At 48.7% G+C, this 25,030-nt stretch overlaps 1 protein-coding gene across 2 annotated transcripts in view; it reads left to right on the forward strand.

Annotated features, from left to right (window-relative positions):
• COL5A1 (collagen type V alpha 1 chain) overlaps nucleotides 1–25,030 on the forward strand; it is a 404,609-nt gene that overhangs the window by 243,170 nt on the left and 136,409 nt on the right. For both annotated transcript variants that reach the window (XM_054997811.1, XM_054997812.1), the window contains exons 13-17: nucleotides 8,377–8,469; nucleotides 13,025–13,081; nucleotides 18,113–18,166; nucleotides 19,529–19,582; nucleotides 24,289–24,342. In XM_054997811.1, coding sequence (XP_054853786.1) covers nucleotides 8,377–8,469; nucleotides 13,025–13,081; nucleotides 18,113–18,166; nucleotides 19,529–19,582; nucleotides 24,289–24,342 — 312 coding nt within the window. The remainder of the gene's footprint in view (nucleotides 1–8,376; nucleotides 8,470–13,024; nucleotides 13,082–18,112; nucleotides 18,167–19,528; nucleotides 19,583–24,288; nucleotides 24,343–25,030) is intronic.

Below are 25,030 nucleotides of genomic sequence, written 5' to 3' on the forward strand. Positions count from 1 at the left end.
CTGAAGAGATGCAAACTAGACCAAGACAAGGTTCTGTATCCACACCAGTCGATAAGGACAGCCGAAAGATTGATACATTAGGCAGAAAATTCTACACTTCTGCTGCTTTTGGGATCAAGGTAGCAAACTATGCAGCGATGATGGCGGCATACCAATTGTTACTTTGGAAAAAGGTAGCTGCCTTCGTACCAAAGCTCCCAGAAGATCAGAGAATCTTCCTACGGGTAATACAGGAGGAGGCGGTACGGCTGTCTCGCCACCAGATCAATGCAAGCAGAAGCATGGCGGACACCTCGGCCAGGTCACTCCTCTCGGCAGTAGTTTTACGTCGCCACGCCTGGTTGAGGACCACGGCGCTGCCTCCTGAGACTAGGAATAGAGTGGAAGATCTCCCCTTTGAAGGAACGTTACTGTTTTCTGAAAAAACGGATGAGTTCCTTTCAAAGAAGAGGACGGACCGCTTGACTGCGCGTTCTTACAGTGTGCTCCACCAGAATCCTCAGCAGGCCTCTCGTCCGTATTATAGGCCTTTTCAACGAAATCGTCAGCAAAGATACCAACCATACTACAGGTATGCGTACCAATCCCGCAGAAATTATCAAAGTCCTCAGCCTTCTTTTTACCGGCGCCGGCAAAATCAGAGGGGTAGAGCCAGCTCACAACAGCGACAGGCTAAAGACCTACCTCAAGCGAATAAACAATTCTGACAGTTACAGAGCCCTGACCCCATTTTCGGGACCAGGCTGAGCACTTACAAGGCTGCATGGTGTTCGATTTGTTCAGACAGTTGGGTTCTATCAATAGTTGAAAAAGGTTATAAAGTTGAATTTTTGAATTTACCTTCCTTGAGTCTCCCTGTGTTTATTTCTCAGCCACCTTCACGAGAGGTATTAACTGAGATTTCTGCGTTGATGATTAAAGGGGCTATTGAGGAGGTCCCTAGCACATCTTCCTGGTTGGGGTTTTATTCTGCCCTTTTTATGGTTGAGAAAAAAGATGGAGGTCTCCGGCCTATCCTTGACCTCAGGAAACTAAATAAGCTGGTTCGAACTAGGAAATTTAAGATGGTAACATTACAGACGGTTTTAACACTGTTACCCTCGTATTCATGGTTTGCCGTCCTTGACCTCAAGGACGCTTATTTTCACATTTCAATTTTTTCCGATCACAAGAGGTACCTCCGGTTTACGTATGGTACCAAGGTTTTTCAATACAGGGTCTTGCCCTTTGGTTTGGCTACCGCACCGAGGGTATTTACAAAATGCATGGCAGTTGTGGTGGCCCATTTGAGACTCCAGGGATGTTGCATTTTCCCGTATTTAGATGATTGGTTATTAGTGGGGCACTCCCCTGAGGAGGTCGACAGGCAGATCGCTCTCACCTTATCTTTATGTCTTCAGTTGGGTCTTGTTGTCAACCAGAAGAAATCTAAATTGACCCCGGTAAGGTCCCTCCTTTTTATAGGAGTGGTACTAGATGGTGTTAAGAACATGGGTTTCCTGCCTGAGGAGAGGGCATCAAGGATTAAGGCCCTTGTTTGTAAATTGAGGAGATGCCGTTACCAGCCGGCACGGTTCCTTCAGGGTTTATTGGGATGCATGGCGTCCACGACGGCTGTGGTCCCCCTTGCCAGGCTTTTTATGAGAGACCTACAGACGTGGTTCAACTCTGTCTACTCCCCTGAACGGGATTCCCAGGACAGGAAATTTTCCATCCCCAGACGGGTTCTGAAGTCGCTGGATTGGTGGTTGTCTGACACCAATCTTCTGAAGGGTGTTGAGTTTGGTTATAGACAACCTCAAATCACTATTACAACGGATGCCTCACTTTTGGGGTGGGGTGCACATTGTGAGGGATTGTATGCCCATGGGGTATGGTCCGAACTAGAACGTACTGAGCATATTAATCTGCTTGAATTGAGAGCGATCTTACTCGCTTTGATTTCCTTTTCAGATACTGTACAGAACAAGTCCGTCCAGGTCTTGACGGACAATACGACAGCAATGTTTTACGTGAACAAGCAGGGGGGCACGGCGTCCATGTCCCTGTGTGCAGAGGCAAAGAAGTTGTGGACTTGGGCCATAGAACATTCGGTGTGGCTCCAGGCAATGCACATACCAGGGGCCGAGAACTCTATGGCGGATCATCTGAGCAGATTGGACAGGGACAACCACGAGTGGTCCCTGCAGGACAAATATCTGCTCGCTGTTTTCTCCCGGTGGGGATTCCCGGAAGTGGATCTCTTCGCCTCGGAAGAGAATTGCAAAGTCCAAAAGTACTGCTCCAGGGGAGGAGTAGGCCTAGGGTCTCGTGGGGACGCATTTCAACTTGGGTGGTCGGGTCACCTGATGTATGCGTTCCCCCCGTTTCCGTTGTTGACCAGAGTCATCAGCAAGATTCAGAGAGACGGAGCATCGGTCATACTAATAGCCCCTTTTTGGCCACGCCAACCGTGGTTTCACGCCCTCTGGAGGCTCCAGGCACAGTGGATTCAGTTACCGGCGGTGCCGGACCTACTGATTTGGAGGGGAGTGTTACACCACGATATCGAGAGGCTCAAGCTCACAGCTTGGCTGATCACACAGGACCCCTTTTTTCGGCTGATGTAACTAATGTTTTAGAGAACGCTAGGCGTTTTTCCACCAGACAGTCATATGTGTTTAAATGGGAAAAGTTTTCTTTGTGGTGTCAACAGAGGGGATCGCATCCATTTCAGGCTTCGTTGCCGGAAATTTTAGATTTTTTGTGGGAGGTCAAACAGAGGGGTTTGGCAAATAGCTCAGTTAAAGTCTATTTGGCGGCTATTTCAGCCTTTCATCCTCCCGTTGATCAGAGATCGGTTTTTTCTCATCCGGTTGCGAAGATGTTCCTGAAGGGTCTGAATAACCTTTTCCCCCCAGTGACGGCTATCGTTCCCCAGTGGTCATTGCCTCTGGTGTTGTCTCGATTGATGGGAAAACTGTTTGAGCCCTTAGCCACATGTCCTCTTCGCCTTTTGTCTCAGAAGGTCGTTTTTCTGGTGGCTATCACTTCAGCCAGGAGGGTGGGGGAATTGGCAGCTTTGTCTCATGAACCCCCTTACCTAAAGGTCCATAAAGAGAAGGTTGTTTTGAGGACGAAGGTGGAATTTTTGCCAAAGGTGGTATCAAAGTTTCATCTTTCCCAAGATATTACTTTACCGGTGTTTTTCCCGGAACAATCTACGGAAGCTGATAGGGCGTTGCATTCATTGGATGTTCGCAGGGCACTCCTGTTTTATCTGGACAGGGTGAAACCATTTAGGCGTGACTCTAATTTATTTGTGTGTTACGCAGGGCCCAATAAGGGTAAGAAAGCGTCATCTTGCACCATTTCTCGTTGGGTGGTTCAGACAATTTGGACCTGCTATGCTGCAGCAAATCAACCTTGCCCTCTGGGCGTACGTGCTCACTCTACTAGGGCACTGGCGTCTTCTGCGGCCCTCCTGAGGGGGGTCCCTCTCCATGATATTTGCAGGGCAGCAACGTGGGCCTCGGCTGACACGTTTATAAAACACTACGCTTTAGATATCCTGGATAGGAAGGAATCTTTAGTGGGTACTGCAGTGTTGCAATCCATGTTTTTGTGAATTTCATTAAAAAAAAAAAAGACATGAATATAGTGTCTAGTTGTATTTTTCTTATGTAATGCCACCTCCCTGGCGTTAAGCTTTGTAATCTTCCCATGTGGGACTGCACAGGAAGACCGTAGATGAAAAACAGGTTTTTTACTTACCATAACTGTTGTTCATCTAGGTCTTCCGTGCAGGCACACATGCCCTCCCTCCTTCCCCGCTGAGTCTCTTGGTATTTTTTCCTTGTAGACAGCGGCGAGAAAGGAACTGAGGGTATGTGGGGGACACTCTGCCTCTTGGGAGCCGTTTTTCGGCGGGAAATTGCCGCGCTTGCGCGGTGGGAGGCGAGAGCGCCCCCTGGTGGTGATTATTTGAGCTTGGAAATGTCCGGATCGGCAGGCCTGCGCGTGCGCAGTCCTTTGTGTGCCTGCACGGAAGACCTAGATGAACAACAGTTATGGTAAGTAAAAAACCTGTTTTTCCTCCTTGTGGAACTCACATTTAGATAATTTTACTGGCAGCCTGTGCTTTTTAAAGCGGTCAGCACCTTTCTGACCAATTCCACATGGGATTCTTTATCAGCAGAATAAATCAGCACATCATCTAGGTAAACAACCACCCCTTTGTACAGGTGCTCATGTAGCACTTCATTGATTAAATTCAACACCTCTGGGGCCCCTTGGAGGCCGAAAGGCATTATGAGGTATTCGAACTGCCCCAGGGGGGTATTGAAGGCAGTCTTCCATTCATCCCCCTCCCTTATTCTTACCCAGAAGTAAGCATCTTTTAAGTCCAACTTCGAGAAGATTTTACCTTGTACCACCACACTGAGCAAGTCTCTGATTAGAGGGAGGGGGTAAGCATTTGACATAGGCACAGCATTAATTCCTCGATAATCAGTACACAGTCTTAGCCCCCCATCTTTCTTTTTGAGGAATAATACAGGCGCTGCATGGGTGGAGCTGGCAGGGCGGATGAATCTCCGCTCCAGGTTTTTATCAATGAACTCTCTCAGCTTCTTTCTTTCCACTGGGCTCATAGAGTACAATTTTCTTTTAGGCAACTTTTCCCCTAGAATGAGTTCAATAGCACAGTCTGTGTTTCTGTGCGGTGGAAGCTCATCAGCTTCTCTTTCATCAAACACTTGTTTTAAACCTTGATATTCAGGGGGAATGGCTTTTTCCTCCTCCACGGTCAATAACACTGTTTCTAATGGGGAGGGTGCCTCCCGGCCCCACACTTCAGTCCATGCATGTTTTGCACAACAATCCCCTCTAAAGATTACCATTCCTGTGGACCATTTGATGTACAGGTCATGGTCCCACGGCCAACGACTTCCCAATACCAAGGGATATTTGGCCAATTCACTGACTACATATGTTTGATTCTCCCAATGATTCCCCATGCCCATCAGGGTAGGCTCAGTGTTATAGGGTATGGGAGTCATACTAGACCCATCCATTTGCTCAAATAGTATAGCGTCTTTGAGTTTTATTAGCTCCAGTCCTAGTCCTGTGACCAGGGCTGGTGATAATAAGTCCCGGGAACATCCGGAATCTATTAATGCTTGCACCCACACATGAGTTTCCTTTTTTGGATTCAGTAACATCACGGGCATAAACAGTATGGCTCCTCTTTCTCTCACCTCTGGTGGTTTGGGCTCTTTAGAGACTTGCCATCTGGACCTTTTCACGGCAGGTCTGTCTCGCTTCCTGACTCGCTTCCTGTCTCGCCTCCTCTGTTTCTTTTTGTATGGGTTCCTCCATATTTTAGGGATTCTCATTGGCATCCAAGCAGGTTTCTGTCCTCCCATGTTTGGTAAGCAATCTCTGAACCGGCGATTTAGGGGGCCTTGTGGTTTTTGGTGCACCCTGGCCACTTCTCTCCTGCACCAGCCTTATGGGACATTGTGCTGCAAAATGTCCAGCACCCTTACATTGTAAGCAGAGTCCTTGTCTCCATCATAAGTCTCTCCCAGTTGCTGGGATTGGGGCCCTTGGCCCCTGTGGGGTACGTCCCCTGTCTGCGGTGGTTGACCTCCTCGGCCCCGCCTGTTGTTGCATTCTTATGAGTTTCACCACTTGGGTTCTATTTTCGACTTCGCATGCTAATTGGATCCAACCTAACAGAGTCTGTGGGTCATCCTGCGTTAAGGCTCTATCTAGCTGGTCGACATTCAATCCGTTTCGAAAAAGTTCAATTTTAACGCCTTCATGATAGTCTTGAACTTCGGTGGCTAATTGCCTGAATTCGGCAACATATGCTCTTACAGGTCTTGACTAGGGGTGTGTGCTTTGGGAATCTGATTCGGGTAAAATACCTGAATCGGACCCGATTCGGAAAGCTTAGGGATTTCCGAAACAGGGCCAGCATGCACCCTCATCCCTGTGGTGGCAACCGAAGCTCCCTTGCTTGTTGTAGCCAGCAGGACCCTCATTGGCTGGGTTCCCCCTTGTTGGGGCCCCACTTCCCCTTGGAGTGGTAAAATGGGAATGGGCATTACTGTTGGGAGAACTTGAGCCTGTAGGTTTGTTGACACTTTCATCCCCGTTGTGGCAATTGGTGCCCCTATGCTGCTCACAACCGGAGGAACGATCAACATTTGTGCTCTCCCAGATGGACCCATCCCTATTCCCCGGGAAGGTATATTCGGTGCAGTTACTATGGTAAGAGGCAGATCTGGACTTCCCATTCCAGTAACTACTACTGGAGACTGTGGTCGGGGGGAATTATTTGGGCAGTCATGAACTGTGCGGGAGTCATCAAAAGCGCTCTTCCCCTTTCCAGCGGCGCCATCCCTATAAAGTTTATTGGTTCTTGGCCAATTTGGGGAGCTCCCCCTGGCTCCATTTTCCTTGACTGCGGCAGGGAAGGGGTTTTCCCTGACTCCCCATGTGACACTGTCACTGTCCTTACCGGTGAACTTATGCTCTCTTATCCTTTGAGGAGGCTTCGCTCCCATTCTTGTTCTATCCTCAAGGCATGGGCTATGGGTTTATAAATCCATGGTCCCCCTGCATTTGTAAATCCCACAACACCATTTGTGTTGCCTTGTCCTGCAGTGCAGGTAGCTGCAGTGTCTGGCCCCAATCCTGGTCACTTGGCCCAGCCGCAGCTCCCAGCACACAGAGGTCCAAAGGATCTGTTCTTGTTTCACTTGTAACTCCATGATATTCCACTGTGTTACTGGGGGGTAATCTAGGGTCCCCCAATAATTGTAATTCCTCCGCTGTTTCTCTCAAGAAGCAATACTCGCTGGTCTCGGCCATCCGTGGTTGCATCACACCCCACCCTGTGTGACCTGCGGTAGCAGCTGCTCTCCTTGCCATCGGCTCAGCAACATACCCCTCCATCTCGATGGAACGTCGAAAATACATTGTCTCATGGCATTGCATCCTCTCCTCTGCAGTTATGGATCTGCAAGGGCCCTACTCGCGTGTGGGTGGTAGATTCCATTGATAGTAGGTAGACCCATCCTTGGGGATTGCTCCTGGTTCACGATACAACGGGAGAGTTCCCCTCATCTCCAAGCCCCCTCATCTCCACTACATTGGAGTCCATCAAGTATTCCGATCTCATTTGGATCACAGGTACCAGATCTCTAGAAGTCCCTTCAGGAGTTGCTTCTGATCCCAGTTGATTAATAGGATCCTCTGGCTCTGTTAGCCCCAGGTCAGATTCTGACTACGCCAAGCCGGCAGCCATTCTCCAAGGGTTGCAGATGCAAAGGAAAATAAAGGGGATTCCTGTCAAAATGTCAGGCAATGGATGACAGGATGTGGCAGACAGATCCCTGTACCGTTGCAGCAAGAATTCCAGGCTCTTGGTTAAATGGTTTTATTCAGAAATCGAATCATTTCCAAATATATGTCCATAGGGTTACTCAGAAGCAAGGTAAGCATCTAAGCAGTAAGAGCAAGATTGACAGGAATAGTAATATGTGGAAAAATCCTTCTTCTTAACACACACGTTTGCTCCTTCCCCCCTCCCAACAGTAAATAGGATTTTTGGCGCAAACGTGGCGTGAGAACGTCTCACATCTTTGTACTATCAAGCTGAGTCACTTGGAAAGCAAGACATAGCAATACAAGGGAGTGAGTATTATACAAGGTCATGAACACTGAAAGATTCTACAGCCTGTTAGATAAGCACCTGTACTAAGCCTGCAAGAGAAACAGTTATGGCATTGGCAATATGATAGCAAGTTATAGCAAGTTATAGCATGAAACATTGGTTCAGGACAACCGGTCTGCATTAGAATTAGCATTGCTGACAACAGCATTGATATTGGCATGGCTGATATGTGGCTCAGACATGACACCATCATTGAATGGGGAGTCAGAGACTTATATTTTTCATATGTTTTGGCTTGTATAGGGCTATTAATTGCCTATTTGATCAGTCATTGGATATGACAGCATGTCCTCAAGTGCCAAAAGAGAAGCTGAGCCTTCTTGCCACTTACTTCTGGTACTGGAAAGTGCTGTCAAGTCACAGCTGGCTTATGGCAACCCCTGCTGGGATTTTCAAAGCAAGAGATGTTCAGAGGTGGTCTGCCATCACCTGCCTCTGCCTAGCAATCCTGGGCTTTCTTGGTGGTCTCCCATCCAAATGCTAACCTGCTTATTTTCTGAGATCTGATCATAGCAGGCTACCCTGGACCATCCAGGTTGGGACAGATCTAAAACTTGAATCAGCTGCTCAGTTTGCCCTGTCTAGGGGGAGCATGTGTGTTTGTGTGTGGGGGATTTACAAGGGAGTGATGTGCCAATTCTTCTCCGCAGTTCCGCTTCAGTGGGGGAGGTGACGGTGGCTCGAAAGGCCCCATGGTCTCTGCTCAGGAGTCTCAAGCTCAAGCCATCCTGCAACAAGCCAGGGTAAGTGAGGGTCCCAGCTGCTGCCCTTGGACCTTGCTGCCTTCCTAGGTTTTCTCCTGATGCTTAACCTTCTTGTCAGTGTCAGAAGTACATTGGGTGCCACACAGCAGACAAAGTGTGCACTGTTATACCTGGTCAACACAAAAGGAGATGGTTGTCCAGGATTTAGTCTGCATCCCCACATGTCAAACCACAAGACTGCAGAGAGGAAGGAGAAGAAAGAGCAGGATTGCTGTTATTGGTCCCCTTGAGGTTCAACCTTCTCATCCTTGGTTTGGCCTGGGCATCAGCTCTTCCTGGCCAGGTGTCTGGATTTGTTTGGACAGCTGCCAAGCTCTGGCCTTACCAGTGTAGTTCCTTCACTTTGCTTGAGGTTTTTACTTCTGCTTTCCACCCTCCCCTTCCTTCCTTCCTTCCTTCCTTCCTTGCCTTCCCTCCTTGCTCTAGCCCTCCTTAAGATTCCTCACTGGCTCTTCCTCTGTTCTGGCCAGGGTTGCCAGCAGCTGAGCCAGCCCTTCTCATTGTCCCTTGGAGCAGAAGTAAAATCTAGCCCATCAGTGTATTGATCTTCATTCCCAGAAAAGCATGATCTGCTGATTTCTTCGTTATCAAACCTCTCCTAAGTGCACAGGAGCACACCAGGCTGGGCCACCTGGCAACAACGGAAAGGACTTTTTAGTGGCTCTGCCCTAGGTTTCCACCAGGCTGCATTCCTAGTCCTGTAGGAATTTTCATGTTGGCTCCCATGTACTCAGCGGACTTTGGCTCAGTGCCTGAGGCTCGCCATTCCAGTTTCTGTTCTCCAGCCGTGTGTTTTGCTCTTCCCAGTGCTTGACAGCCCCTCTGCCTTAGTAGTTTTATGCCGATGACTTCCTGGGCTCTCCGGCATCACTTTGGGCAGGCCTGGTCTGTGCTTCAAAAAACTACAGGCCCGATAAAACAGGCATGTGGAGTCTGAAGGAGGGACCATCGTGCAGGGTGGTCAAGGCCAAGGCCATGGTGGCTTAGCTGAGAGAGGGCATCTCTCTCCTGTTAGCGAAAATCCGGAATCTAGCTGGGCATTATTCCCTATAGGGAAAACTACCAGGAGGGATGGGGGCCTTTTCCAAGCTAACTACACCAAATCTGCAGGAGGCAGAGAAAAGCAGGCAGCAGTGAGACGCCAGTAGACCATGGTGCACAGCGGCTCAGCACCACCAAGACAAGCTCCATGGCCAGAGAACAACGTGAGGCAGCAGCAGGCAGAGAAGCTGAGAGATGAGCTAGCTGGGAGGATGGAAAACCATGAGGTCATGGGCCAAGGGAGATGGTCTCCCCCACCCAATGCCTGAGGGAAGAAAAGCTTGGAGAGGCCAGCCTACTGTGTTTGTCAGATTAAATTGAATTAATCTCTGATTTGATACAGCATAGCAAGATCAGGAAAGCCAGATCTCTCACCACTAATCTAGGCTCAAGAAGATTCTGCACTGGCACTCAAACTTCCTCGCAGTATGGGCTAGTGTGTGTCAGTCCCTGGCAGTCAGGTCCCTTCAAGTTCTCCACAGTTAACACACAAGTGTTCCAGTTGAAGCAACTTTATTAGAGATCCATAAAGTTCAGGGTGTTCACACAAAGGTAGCAATTGGCAGAAGTGACTATTCAAAAATGGATACTACTAATTATAGGGAAACTTCCCGCCCTTTGGGTCCGTTAACATTCAGGCGCAAACCCCCCAAAGAGGTACATGGGAACTGATTAGTTTAGGCTAGACAGAGTACAGAATGAAATAAGCGCAGTCTTTGAGAAACTGCCCGCAGCTGGCATCCAAGGACACTTGCTCCAGAAGTGAAAGTTAACACTTGCGATAGATAACAGACAGCCCCCACTGGCTCAGTGCATTGTAAGTCAGCAGTTTACACACTCTCAGATGATTTATACAGAATACAGAATATAACCTTAGCAAACAGTTATGATCGCACAAAATGCATAACACAATATTGGCAGGTATGCTGGCATACATGACATACTGCCTCCCCCAAGACTAGCCCCTCTCACATCAGGCCAGGTTGGTCAGGGTAGAGTCTATGAGATTTGCTTATAAGCCTTGGAGCATTCATGTTTGAGCTCTCTACCCATTCTCTGTAACTCTCAGCAAAATATTTCCAACGAACCAAGTAAAAAAGTTTTCCACGTTGTATTTTAGAGTCCAGGATGTCTTCTATTTCATGGTGCACTTGTCCATCCACCAGGATAGGGCGGGGAGCTCCATGCTCCAGATGCCATTTGTCGGGGGGAGGGAAAGCTTTTTTCATAAAGCTAAAGTGAAATATTGGGTGAACTTTTTAAAAGTTCTTTGTTAAGTCCACCTCTACAGTCACTTCATTTATTAATTTTTTCACTGGGAATGGCCCCCAAAATTTCCATCCAAGTTTCTTACTAGGTTGCTCCCCCCACAAATGTTTGGTGAAGATGTACGCATAATCTCCTGCTTGCAGTTTCCATGGAACAGATCGTTTTCTGTCAGCAAACTTTTAATAATCCTCTTTGGCTTTCTCCAAAGTCTTTTTGATGACTTCCCATTGGGTCATTAATTTATTCCACCACTCCCCCAAGTCTCCTGGTTGCTGAGATTTTGGGGTTTAGGCAAATGGCATTGCTGTGCCCTCGTAGCCTTGGGCTACTGTAAATGGGGAGGCACCTGTGGAACTGTGCATTGAATTGTTATAACAATATTCGGCAAAAACCAAGAAATCAGTCCAATTAACCTGTTGATAATTGATGTAGCACCTTAAAAATTGCTCTAACACCTGGTTAGTTCTTTCTGTTTGCCCGTCAGTTTCAGGATGATGGGCGGAGCTAAGACTTTGTTCAATTCCTGCTATTTTCAGTAGCACCCACCAGAAGTTGGCAACGAAGTGGATTTTGTTCCAGGGCCCAAAAGTATACTTTTCCCTTTGTGCTCTTTTAATTGGAGACCACACAGTTCACTAAATCTAGTGTTTTTGCAACATATTTGCTGCTCCAGTTGCAGCTGTGGGTAGATTTTAATTACCAGAGAGCACAGATAATTACAAGTCTTTTAAAGTATTGAATTCTTGCAATGGAAAACATTTCTTCCAACGATGTTATAAAGTGTGGACAGCCCCATTACCTCCGAGTAGATTTATTGACTCTGCCCCAGCAACATGACTTTTTACTTAGTGGGTTTTAATATATATAAACAAACATTAGCTGAATTTCTGCTCTTTGCCCAAGGATATAAAATAGTCATTAAGTATCCTAGAAGTAACTCATCCCGGTAGATTCTTCTCCCCTTCCTCCCTTCCTCTTTCTAGTGTATGAGCAAGAAGATCTCTGTCTTACTGGCATGTAAATGTTAGTGTTACCAACTTCAAGGGGGTGCCTGGAGTTCTCCCAGAATTACGACTGATCTTCAAACTAGAGAGACCCATTCTCCTGAAGGAAACAGCAGCTTGGGGGTGGGGGACTCTCTGGCATAGATTCTAGGTGAAATAATAGATTTCCAGGTAAAATTCATCCCCAGATTCCTCCCTTCACTGGCACCTCCCCCAAATCTCCAGGAATCTCACGGGCCAGAGCTGGCAACTATTGCCTTCAAGAAAGATGGAAACACCTCCCATATTTGGCTTGTGGTCTGTTCTGTGTAACATCTGTATTTTGTCAGATTGAGATAATCAGGCACTTTGTTCCCAGGCAAGCAATAGCTTCTGCTTTCATCTTGGGGAGGGGCTGGGAGCAGAAGCAGATGCACCTCTCTGAAGGGGGATGTATAGCCTTTCCTGCTTCTAGGTAAACTTGCTCCCCTGCTCCCCTTCTCACCTCTGAATCCAGCACCAGTTTCTTATTTGAACCTCCCAATCATACTATAGCAAAGCTGTCAATTATTTCCTTCTTTTCTTTCAAACCCTTGCAAAATTAAATGTTTGATCACTGGATTTCTTGAAACAATTTTTTAAACATAAAAAAATGTTCTGGGGAGGGAGTGGCTTCATGATTGTCCCAAATTATGTGTGTATCCTGAAGAACGGGCCTCCCTTGAGCTTGGTGCTACAGGTAAGGTTGTTTATCTGTCCACAATTGGCTGAATGTCTGGTTCCACAGTGAGCTCAGATTATATACATTTGCATGCACAGGGTGTTGCCTGAAAAGGCTCTTAAGAGCTGTGACCTCTGCAAAAGAAGAAAAACAAACCCCTTGCCATGTGGCCTTAAAAACAATCACAGGTAAGTCTACCAGCTTCCAGGTGGGGGCTGGAGAGCTCCTGGAATTACAACTAATTTCCAGACTACGGACATCACTTCCCCTGGAGAAAACGGCTACTTTGGAGAGTGGACTGTATGATATTATAACCAGCTGAGGCCGTCCCCTTCCCGGGCTGCATCTGCAAATCTCCAGGAGTTTCCCAACCCAGATTTGGCAACCCTACTCATGGAGCCCCCCAAATTCCAGGACCCCAGTTTGAGAAACGCTGCTCTAGCCTGTTGGGTGTAGCTGACGTGGCCTTTCACCCTTGGGATTCTATGAGGCTGAATTTGTTTCCTCTCTTTTTTTGCAGCTGGCACTGAGAGGACCAGCTGGCCCAATGGGCCTTACAGGAAGGCCAGGCCCCATGGTAAGTAAGAGGCAGCTCTCTTGAGGGAAAGGACAGAGATGGCTATCTTCTCATTTGGCTCTAAAAGGAATAGCCATTTTCACTGAAATGCACTGATTGACTTGAGCATATCTTGATGGACTGAAATTCTACGAGCCAGGTTTATAGGAAATTCAGAATCTGGTTAAAACATGTTAAAAGTTAAAACATACGTTTCCTTGACAGTGCATGTTTTAATTAACATTTTAAAACTTTTCAAGCAGAGAGTGTATATTTTAACAGACTCTGAGGATTAATAATATCACAGTGAATAATAAAATTCCTATCATGCTTTGCATCCTTTTCAAGGCCTTAATGTGAATTTCAGAGGTTTCAGCTTAAGCCAAAGGAAATTGCCAGGGAATTGAATGTGGGAAAAACCCAAACCACTTTAATAAATAATATATTATTTGTAATATAAAATATTTTGAAATAAATGGAACAGTAAAGGGAAACTTTGGTGTATTCAGGCAGCCCAGTCCAAAGGCCTGGCAGGGCAATGGCGCCCAGGTGCTGGCATAGCTGCAACGCCACTCCCTGTGGACTTGCACAGGGGAGCCCTGACAACCTCGCCAGGGCCAGCCAATGGCTGTGCCATCCCCTGACAGCTGTGCAAGGGGCAAGCAATGGCTCAGCCAATGGACAGGCCATGATCTCTGCTGCCCAGCAACACTGCCCCCCCCCTGTCATGGAGCAGGCAGGCAGGAACTACACACTCCCACGGCACCCACTTTTTGGTGCCCAGCTGGGGAAGGCTGCCCAGTTGAGCAGCAGGTGAGACGTGCATCAGAAAGACCCCACGATCAGGCTTGCTGCACCCCAACAGAGGCACCTGCCTCAAGAGGAGCCCTGCCCTGTGGGGGGGAGGGGGACCCCAAAGGTACAGGCGGGGCGCCTGCCCTCTCACTTGCCCAGCCCCCATTTCCGACAAAGGACAGGCTGGTGGTTGCAGGTCCACCTGCCTGCAAACTTCACCTCCCTGCTGCCACTCCAAGTAACGTGGTCCCCCTCCTTGAAAAGTGGGACCAGGAAGGCATTGGGCATCACCCAATATCACCCCACCAAGGTCATGGAGAGGCAGCTCCTTGGAGGCAAGCAGGGGTGGGTTCTGCAACGACTGACAGAACATTGGAAACCACTGGAGAGGCTGGAAGGCCCAATGTCAGTTCCTGGCAGGTAGATCCCTCAGCCCCTCTCCAGTGAACACACATTGATTCCAGTAGAAAAGCTTTTATTAGGATCTTTACAGTTCAGGTCTGAACTCCATCACGGAGCTTGGTAGAAGTGACAAGGCAAAGCAGTTAGGCATTGTTATACTTAATTTTCCCACTCTCAAACAACTGTCAGCATTTTGGCGTGGAACTCTACATGGGTCCTGTGAGAACCCGTTATAGTTATGGCTAAACAGTGAGTACACAATAATAGGTTCCCAGCGTCTGAACAAAGTAGCAGGTTTCTGGAATCTCCAAGGTCGTCTCTAGCTCGGAGATGCATAGTTCTGTGAGATAACATGAAAGGCCCCTCCTGGCTAGAGGGCCTGGAGAAATAACAGTTATAATATGGAAAGAACATGGCTAAGGAGAGAATACCTCCGGTTAGCATTAAACATATTAACCATTCAATATACTGTGGCATCAGTGACATAACAACCAAACAATCATGGCATGGCTGTACACAGACATAACACCCAGTGGATGTGATGGGAGCAACGAATGCCCATTGACTTGCAGCAACTCCACTGAAACACATCACCACGTTGAACAGATACGAGGAGAATGTGGGGTGGACTTCATGTGCCATGCTCCTGTCCCAGGATGACGGCCTCCAAAGTGAAATGATGGCCTGTGGAACCAGAGAACCTGCTCTGGGGGCCGTCATCCCAATTCCTAGTGCAGGATTCCTGAAGTGTATCCCTGCCCCTGCCCCTGCAAAGGCCAGAGTCGTCTGGCCTCAGGGAGAGGAGCCCCTGAGATCCCAGGATGGCGCTCCACTTCCTGCTCCACCTCTCGACAACAACTCCACTCCCCATATGCACAAGTACTCTGCCTGGCTTATCAGACGCCAGAGAAGCTGTTGGAGAATGAGAATCCTCTGCAGCAACCCTGCCAGACACGCACGGGCCACATTCCTAGTTCCGCCCCACTGCCTGCCGTGCATCTGAGGGGGGGCGGGGGAAGCTGGCTGGGGCCAGAGCCTCCAAGGTGCCACTGGAACCTACTCCTTTGGGCAGCAGAGCCACACAAAAGCACGGAGGCACCTGAAGCCTCTTTGGAGTTACTCCACCTGTCACACCCCAGAGTTAGAGACCATTTGCTTAGAAATGTGAAAAGGCAGCCCTTCAGGGAAGCGGGGGGGGGGGGCGCTACTGTCATGTGCAGACATGCAAACAGATAGGGACGATTGTTCAACAGATTTTATTTAACTGCAAAAAATGAACGGGATGTCTAGACACATGTATCACCCACCTCTCTTGGCCGGGAAGGGAATGGAGCCTGTTTGTGTGGCAGTTGGAGCCACAAGATCTATTCCCAGTGCTGCCCTCGCAGGAGCAAGGTTAAGACGTGGGCTTCCTGGAGAACTACTCCCTGGGCTGAGCTTCACAGGCAGTCAAGGAGGATGACCAGGAACTGGGACAGCCATGCACCATTCCCTCCCAGATGGGTCATGACCTGCCTGAAAGGGAAACAGACACAAGTGTGGCAAGGGGGCCAGCCTCGTGCAAGCTCCAGGCTGGTCTGCAGCGTTCATGGCTAGCGGCAGCGGCTCCATTTGGCAGGTATTGCCAGCAACCAGAGAATGCACACCTCTTCAACAAGAAAGTATTCCTCATCTGCATCTGTATGATCTGCTCCAATGGCTGCCTGCAGCTCTGATCCTGTGAGAGAGACAGTCGACGTGTTGTGTGCCTGCCATTGACAGGGAGTTGTATGAGCGAGCTCCCAGTCTCTCTGACCCATGGCCGCACTCTCTGCCTGTGTGAGGGTGAGAGTGTTTGATCAAAGCCCTGGTATGGGCGCTGGCGCTGGCGCCAGCATGGGCCTCTGGAATCCGTCCACCCTGTGACAGCTGTGCCAAGCATGACTCCTTAGGCATCTGCCTGCTTGGCTGGCATGGCCCCCTCCCTGTTGAGCCACGTCCACAGGGGTGTGGTGCCTGTGAGGGGAAAGGGGGGGGTTGTGTGGATAGGCGAGCTGCAGCAGATGCCTCCCCAGCTCCTCCTCGCCTGTTGGTGCGCCCTTGGCCCTCCTCAAGCCAGGACTCTGGAGTCGGAGACCTTGCAAGGGAACTTGAGTGAGAGGAGCTAGTCAGACATTCAGACCTAGCTCTCTTTCCCTGGGGAAACGCTCTGTGCTCCCCAAATTTCACAAAGTCACCCTGGTGCACTTGTGCCCAACCCCCCTATGCGCTGTCTCCTGCCTCGCATTCTAAGTCCCCACGGCCAGGTGCTCTTGGGCAGGGCCTCTGGCTGTGCCCCCGCTTACCTGAGGTCATGGCTGCTCCGGCCGGAGGTTATGTAAGGTGTGCAGGGAAATTATTGGCTGCCGGGGAGCAGGCTCAGCTACTATGGAGACGTGAGCGGATTAGTCCCCGACAGTACTCGGCATCCTGTGCTCTGCCGAGCCGCTTGAGTTTTTCCCTTAAAATGGGTGCCCCTGGGCTACACCACTGTTTTTCGCAACTTAATTTTCTGCTGCTGCAGGGAGCATTCCTGGGCCCAAAACAGCTTAGGGAGCTGACTAACTCAAGCCCCACCCCCGGACCTCCCCCCTGGCTGCTGGTACGGGGACTTGCACCGCACTTGCACCTGCGCCCAGTCACCATGGCTGGGCACAGCAGGAGGGGGCAGCGGAGCAGTGCAATAGTTGGGTGCCGTCATGGAGGGGGGGGGGTTACACCAGTGTAAGCCTGGGTTACAATGCCGTAACCCTTTGTCTCTCTCTGGGCACTTTCTACCCTCCCCCCCAGATTGAGCTGTTAATTATTTATTTATTTCATTTCTGTCTTGCCCATCTACTCAATACTTGCTTTAAAAAATTTTACAATTTAAAAAAGTATAGCACAAAAACCCTACTAAGCAACAGGCTACCCAAAATCCATATAAAATCATCAAAAACCATCAGCAATAAATGAATATTTAAAACTTTTTTTTAAAAAAAGTTTCAGGCGAGTAGCTTTGTTGGTCGGCAGTCGAAGAGCAAGATTCGAGTCCAGTTGCACCTTAGAGACCAATGAGATTTCCAGGCTGTGAGTTTTCAAGAGTCAGAGCTCCCTTTGTCAGAGCTTTGGCTCTTCAAAGCTCATACCCTGGAAAGCGAGTTGTTCTCTAAGGTACCACTGGACTTGTATCCTACTATATAAAAGGCAAGCCATATTACTGATGACTCGCCTCTTAACCTGATGTGCCTCCAGAGAGCATGCTGTGGTGGGAAGTGCAGGCAAGGCGGCCTGTCCCTCCTTCCACCCCCCCCCAGCCTTCATCCGGTGGTGCTTGGGGTGGGGAGGCAGTGTCAATGCCCTCCTGCCTCCACCCAGTGGTGATTGGGCATGGAGCAGGTGGCAATGCCCACCCACCCCCTTCACCCACCTGCGATCAGGCACAGAGCAGGAGACAATGCCCACCCACCCCTTCTCCCGGCTGGGATCAGGACCAGAACAGGTGGCAATGCCTGTCCCCCTTCACCTAGCAGGGATCAGGAGTGGAGCAGGCAGCAATTCCCGCCTGTCCACCCTCCCCTTTCTAGAGGCCATTGTTATTTTTCCCACAACATACTTCATTGCTAGTCTTCAATAATAATAGAAAAGGTTAGAAGACTCAGAGCAGTGACCCTCTCGCCCACATTTTAACATTAAAAACTCTACAGCAGTAAAAACGGAGGTCAACAAAGCTGGGGGCCAAGTATCAGTTGGCCATTTTGCCGACCCAGTTGCACTTGTTGCTGCCAAGCTCTCTGAGTCTGAAGGATTTTCTTTTTGTAAGTAATAAAATTACATGCAATCTTCATCATTCCATAGGGATCTCCAGGCAGTGGAGGAATCAAGGGTGATCCAGGAGATATGGGACCTCAGGTATGCAGAGAAAATCTTCACACACAGTACTTCCTGTTGCGTTGGAACTGGGAAGGGGGGCTTGGAAGTGTATCAGAGTTTCTCAGCTCAAGGAAACAATCCACAAGTTTGGACACGCTTCCCCAAAGGTTGGCCTGCCCACCTCTACTCATTTTCCCCAGCAATGCACTGCCAGAGGGCAGCAATTGTTCCAAGGGCCACGATAAATCCTGTTAGGAGTGGCCAGCCTGGACTGAGCATCCTAACACCTGGAGAAGTGAGCACTGACTCAGGAGAGCTCGTGCTAGAATAAATGTTGTTAGTCTTGAAGGAGCCCCGCAGGAATTCTGTTTTATTGAGCAACCTAGAGCAAGCCCCAGACGCTTCTGCTAAGCACAAGGGCTCTGCAGCAGACATGCAAGGCGGACATGTGCTGACAAATCTGTGTGGAAGGGGGAAAGCATGAAAAATAGTGATCGTTTGGTTTTCATGGTTCCAGAGGAAAATCCCGCTTTGTGACTGAGCATGGAGCTCTGCAGAGGAAAGGGTGGGGCTCCGCAGATAAGAGTGGGCTTGGCTGTCAGTGGCACACACAGAGTTCCGTGCACCTTTAATAGTGGTTATTCACATCCGTAACTTGAAAAGCTTGAACAGCTCATTTGACACACACTATGCCTCTGTTAAAGGGGCAAGAAAGAGCCTATCCTGTCAGCCACTAGAGAAAGCCAGCTGTCACAATCAGTTGCTTACTGTTTGCTGCAAATTTATTGTGGAAGTCAAGAAATGTTTTTTTGCATTTGATTTCATGCTTACAACTGATTCTCACAACAGCTGAGATCAGCTTTAGGTTTCCTGGACTTCTGGCAACTCAGGCACATTTTATTCTGACTTAAAATATGAAGCGTGCCTTCTGGTTCAGTGGCTGCAAATTCAGAGTACTGATTCATGCAGAGGTGGGCTGCACTTCATCTTTGCATTAGGTGTAAGTGATATGGTGGAAATGCCCAACCCCAACAGAGGATCACTGGAAGAAAGCAAGGCCAGATTAGTCGGTCATTCAGGGAGACAGTGGGCAACAATTAATTTCATGAGGAGCACGCACGCATATGCATATAAGCAGACTCCTCTGTAAAAGGGTTTAGGATCAAAATGCCCCAAACCTCCTTCCATCCCTTTCTCTGCAGCTACTTTTGATCCTTCCTCAGGAAAGGGCCATTTCCACCTGTGGCCTATGTACAGAAGAGAGTGTCAGGACTATCTGGTTTGCTGGAGACCATGGCCAGACTTGGCAGGATTTTCTTCTGTTGGCGCTCTGCAGAAGACATTTATTTTGTACTGTTGGTTTTTGCTACTTCATATTTCAGTTTCTTCCATTTGTTTTAGGGACCACGTGGAGTGCAAGGCCCCCCAGGACCATCTGGAAAACCAGGACGCCGGGTATGTGGAGTTGGGAAACCTTTGACAGGGCTGATTGACCAGTAGCTCAGGACAGGAAGTAGAATCAGGCCCACAGCCCAACCTCGCCATTATTGGAGACATATGAGGGCTGTATTGGGCAGTTCTGGTCAGGTGAAGGTCTACCTAAACAGCCAACATAGGGCTGCTGGTGTTCTGAAGCAAAGACCCATTGGAAACAGAAGGCTTGTCATCACCAGCTAGACAAGCCAAAGGCAGGCCGATGGGTACCCAGGCCAGCAGAGAGCAGGTATGAGATGTTTGGTAGCAGGAGCAACCTCCTGGGACTGGTGGGGATTGCAGTGGGTTAGGAGGGGCTGAGGCAACTGTGACCAAAGGCCGTAGACTGAAATCACCCCCTGTGTAGCTTAAGGGCATTTCTTTTCTTTTTTTTATTTTATTTTTTATTTTTTAATTACTAGCACTACAAAAAGGAAAAAGAGGGGGATTCGGTTTCGTTTTCTCCGCCATGTCGGACGCTCCTCTTTGCTGGCTTGAGAGGAAGCGGCCGGGCACCCTGTCCGGGCGGCTGATCTGCGAAGATTAGCCCCCAAAACTCCCAGTGAGGGAGGCTGGGTCCGGGACGCTGCGGGAAGAGCCCCCTGGAATCAATGTGGGGGGTTAATTGCCCGTTTGTCCCTACGGAGGCCGGCGGACGTGCGCGGTGCCTCGAGTGCTGCCGGGCCATGAGAAACGGCAAAGAGCAGAACTAGGCGAGAGCCTACAAGTAAGCGAATTCCTTCTGTTATTACAAGCGTACGTGAAGGAGAGGTGAGATCTGAAGCTAAGAAGGCTCACTCTTCCCCTTTGCTGAGTCTCAAAATTTGGTTGGCGCCCCCCCCCCCCAAATGGCAACAAAAAAACAAAGTCCTGCCCTTGGCAAGTCAGTTTCGGCTGCCTTAAAGGGAGAATCGCTGGAGGAAATTGTACGGAGGGCGGTTGGTGAAGCTATAAAACCCTTTGTTGACAAGCTGAATGAAACAGATCAAAGGGTGGGCTTAACTGAGAGCGAAGTGAAAACCATCAAGGAAGCAGCGGGGGGGGCAGAGAAGTCTGCTCGGGAAAGTGCGTCACTCGTGAAGGCTACGAATAAAGAGCTTAAACTGGTGGAGAATCAGTTGATCGGGCTACAAGTGGAACGAACACAGACAATTTTGCGCCTCCAGAATGTGAAAGAGGAGGAAAACGAGGACTTACGGGGTCTTGTCTCGGAACTATTGGCGACACCCGCGAGGGCAACTAAAGAAGAAGTTAAAAGCGCCATTTTGGAAGCCCGTCGGGCTACTTCAAAGTATGCAATGAAGCGTCAGTTGCCGCGCGAGATCATCATCGATTTTTCATCTAAGAGGATCCGGGACACTATCCTATATAATTCATACAATGCGGATTTGGACTTCTTGGGCAACAAAATTAAGATATTGAAAGACGTCCCATTTCTAGTCCGGAAAAGACGTTTTAAGTATAAAAAGTTCGCAGCTCTTCTGAGAGAACGTGGAATAAAGTACAAATGGTTATTTCCGGAAGGAATCTGGTTCACCCATAAAGATCAAGCCTTTAAGATATTATCAGAAGATCAACTAAGGGATTTTGAGGACAGGAACCCAGAATTCCAGTGCACCAAGCAAGACGAAAAGGAGAAGTCTGAGGGGGAGGGGGAGGAAACGAGCACTGCGGTTGCAGTTGCGCAGAGAGAACTCCGTCCGGGACCCAGGAGGGGAAGAAAAATTTAACTTGAAATTAAATTGTAATTTGCATTTAGTAAGGTCAACCACTCCATCAATATAATATAAAGCTTTAACTTTTGAATAATGGCAGTATGAAGGGAAAACAGAAATGTAGTGTTTAGTGTTTAGTGTTTGTAGGGTACCTTCCCCTTTTTTCCACCCCTCCCTCCCTCCCTCTTTTTTCTCTCCTCTTTCCTATCCCTTGTGTTATTGTAGTCTTTTGTAGTTACTGTTCTGTAGGGTATGTATTTATGTAGTAGTTGTATGTTAGATATTGAAAATAAAAAATTATATAAAAAAAAAAGGAAAAAGAGGGAACAGGGAGAAGGGAAGGAAACAACACATAACAACACAAACACTACATCTACAAGTAATGCATTCCCTTCATACTGCAATTATTTAACATTAGAACTTTGTAAAATGCTGTTAGATTGGTAGATCTTATAAAATACAAATTACAATCAGGATTAGGTCTTCTTCCCCCCTCTGGGTCTCGGTCGCAATTCTCTCTGAACAGCTTCAGTCACTGTGCTCGTTCCCTCCTCCCCTCCCCCTTCAGGCTTGAAATCCTCTTCTTCTTGCTGGAACTCTTTGATGTTTACACACAAAGTCCCTTAGCTGATCTTCTGATGTTATCTTGTGAGCTTGATCTTTATAGCTAAACCAAATACCTTCTGGAAATAACCATTTGTACTTTATTTCACGTTTCCTCAGAAGAGCTGCAAACCTTTTATATTTAAATCTTCTTTTCCGAGCTAAAAATGGAACGTCCTTCAATATCTTGACCTTATTGCCCAGAAAGTCCAAGTCCGCATTGTATGAATTATATAGGATGGTGTCCCGGATCTTCTTAGATGAAAAGTCAATAATAATCTCGTGAGGCAGCTGACACTTCGTTGCATATTTTGAAGAAGCCCGACGGACTTCCAAAATGGCGCTTTTTAACTCTTCTTTAGTTGCCTTTGCGGGAATCGCCAAAAGTTCCGACACCAAATCCTTTAAATTCCCATTTTCCTCCTCCTTCACATTCTGGAGACGCAATATTGTCTGAGCACGATCCACTTGCAACCCGATCAGTTGGTTCTCCAACAGCTTTAGGTCTTTGTTGCCCTCATGAGTGCTGCGTTTTCCTGAGCAGACTTTTCCGCCCCCCCTGCTGCTTCCTTAATGGTTTTCACTTCACTCTCAATTAAGCCAACCCTTTGATCAGTTTTGTTTAACTTGTCAACAAAGGGCTTTATGGCTTCGACGACCGACCGCTTTACTAGCTCCTCCAGAGACTCTCCTTTCCCCTGCAAAACAGCCGAGATAGATTTGCCCATAGCAGGGCTCTGCTTTTTCGTCGCCATCTTAGGGGAGGCGGAATCCGCCAGCCAAGTTTCGATACTCAGTGAGGGGGAAGAAATCCGAGCCTTCTTAGCTTCAAATCCCACCAATCCTTCGCATACGCTTGTAGTAACAGAAGGGATTCGCTACTTACAGGTTTTCACCTTAGATCTGCTTTTTGCCGTTCTCCATGGCCCGGCAGCACGCGAAGTGCTGCGCAAGTCTGCCGACCTCCATAGGAGCAAACGGGCAATTTATCCCCCGCATCGATTTCGGGGGGTTCTTCCCATCACGCTCTGGACCCTGACACCCTCACTGGGAGTCTTGGGGGCTAACCTTTGCAGGTCAGCCGCCCGGTCAGGCTGCTCGGGCGCTTCCTCCCGGACCTGCGGAGAGGAGCGTCCGACATGGCCGAGAAAACGAAACCGAATCTCACTTAAGGGCATTTCTTCAGGTTAAACACACCAGCTCTGCCTGAGCAGGTTGACTCAGAATCTTACTCCAGTCTGTTCAGTGGGTCTTAATGCCAAGAAGAGTGCACTGCCCCTCCTCCTGTTTTAAGCAGTGCCCAGCTATGTTTGACACCTGTGACTCAAGGCTGCCCCACACAGTTGTCTGAAAACAGGCAGAGATGGGCTGACCCTCTCTCTTTTCTGGCCAGAGGAATTGAGGTGCTCCAGTGCTAGCTGTGGCCCTTGTGTTGGCAGCCTGTTGTCAGTTTCACAAGTCATAGTGTACCTAGCTAGGTACAGCTATGTCTTGGGCATGGGGCAGATTGAGTAAGAATTCACTCACTGGCAGTTGTACAAGTGATTTAGCCCCTCAAGGAGCTGCCCCACTACAGTGGAGACTACAAGGATTTTGCTCCCACAGTGGTGGTGCCCTGTGGGTAGTTTCCGAGCAGGACATGCAGCAGGGTATCCCTTGTTCTCTGTCTGTGTGGAAGATATGCAACCTCTTACCAAGGAGGCTGCCTTTAGCCCTCATAACTATTGGACATTGGCAGGTCTCTCCAAAGGGTCAGTGTTGCCCTCATGTGTGCTGGCCTCAGCAGCAACCCACCTTGGCTCGCAATGGCCAGCCTATGCCTGTGGTCCCATGTGCAACTTGAAGATCCAAGTGTTGCCAGGGTAGTCTTGGGTGATACTTTGGCCAAGCCCCCTTTCCCTGCTGTGGCAACATTTGGAGAGAGCCTCTGAGTTTGGGCTGGAAGGCCTTGACGCTCCTGAGGGCCAGTCACCCTGGCGCCTTGTTGCACACAAGCCAGAGAGGAAAAGCAGCTAGTCCAGAGCAAAGCAATGTTTGTGTGATCTGGCCGGTAGCATACCCAGCAAGCAATGCAGCGTGGTGTAGTGGTTAGAGTGTCAGACTAGGATCTGGGAGGACCAGGTTCAAATCCCCACTCTGCCATGAACTTGCTGGGTGACCCTGGGCCAGTCACACACACTCAATCTAACCTACCTCACAGGATTGTTGTGGGGATACAACCGAGGGTAGGAGAAAGATGCAAGCAGCCTTGGGTCTCCATTGGGGAGAAAGGTGGAGTATAAGTACAGTAAATAAAATAAGCCCTGATGCAGATGTCTTTTGGGGGACTCGGTCAGCCTTTGTAGTTTAACTTCCTTTTTCTCTTTTCAGGGACGTGCTGGCAGTGATGGGGCGAGAGGGATGCCAGGGCAGACGGGGCCAAAGGTAGTTCCTTCCAAATCTACAGGCACTGTTTTTTCTTGTTTCTTTCACCAGCTGCATGCATTGGTTCATGAAAACATGCGGTTTACATGGAACAAAGCTCTTGGCCATTGAAAGGGAGCCCTTAAAAGCTAGACATCAAAGACTGCAGGGCTGCAAATTTAATGGCCCTGTATGCCCTTAATTTAGCCAAAAGGGAAAGAAATCCCTTTTGTCTTCTCCTCCCCTCCCCCCTTTGGAGCTGGCCCTGATATCATCAAGGAGACAGAAGCCATTAACAGTGAATTTAAATGCAGGGGAAGTTTGCCAGGGAGTCATATATCAGAAGGTTTAAGTGCTTGATTCTGTAGGTACTTAAAGTAGAAATAGAGTGGTGGGTGGAGTCGCAACTGAGAAAAGAGGCTGAATCATTTCTCCCCTAAGCTGTATTTGCCTTGCCCCCAAAGGAATGATGGTGGGGGTGGGGGTGTGTGGGAAGGAGGGTGGCAGAGAGAGGAACTAATTCCTTGGGAGGAGGCAGCACAAGGGCATCATCATTCATCAGCTCAGGGATCCTGCAAGAGCACCTAAATTGCTTTTGCAAGCGTTCTGGCAATTTGAAGGATAATGGCTAAGGAAGGAAACTCATGTTGGCAAGAACATGGAGCCAAAATGCGCAGCACTGTGCCAAGAGATCCCTCCTCTGTGCCCT

This window comes from Eublepharis macularius, chromosome 14 (genome assembly GCF_028583425.1).
Source record: "Eublepharis macularius isolate TG4126 chromosome 14, MPM_Emac_v1.0, whole genome shotgun sequence".
Classification (NCBI taxonomy): Eukaryota; Metazoa; Chordata; class Lepidosauria; order Squamata; family Eublepharidae; genus Eublepharis; species Eublepharis macularius.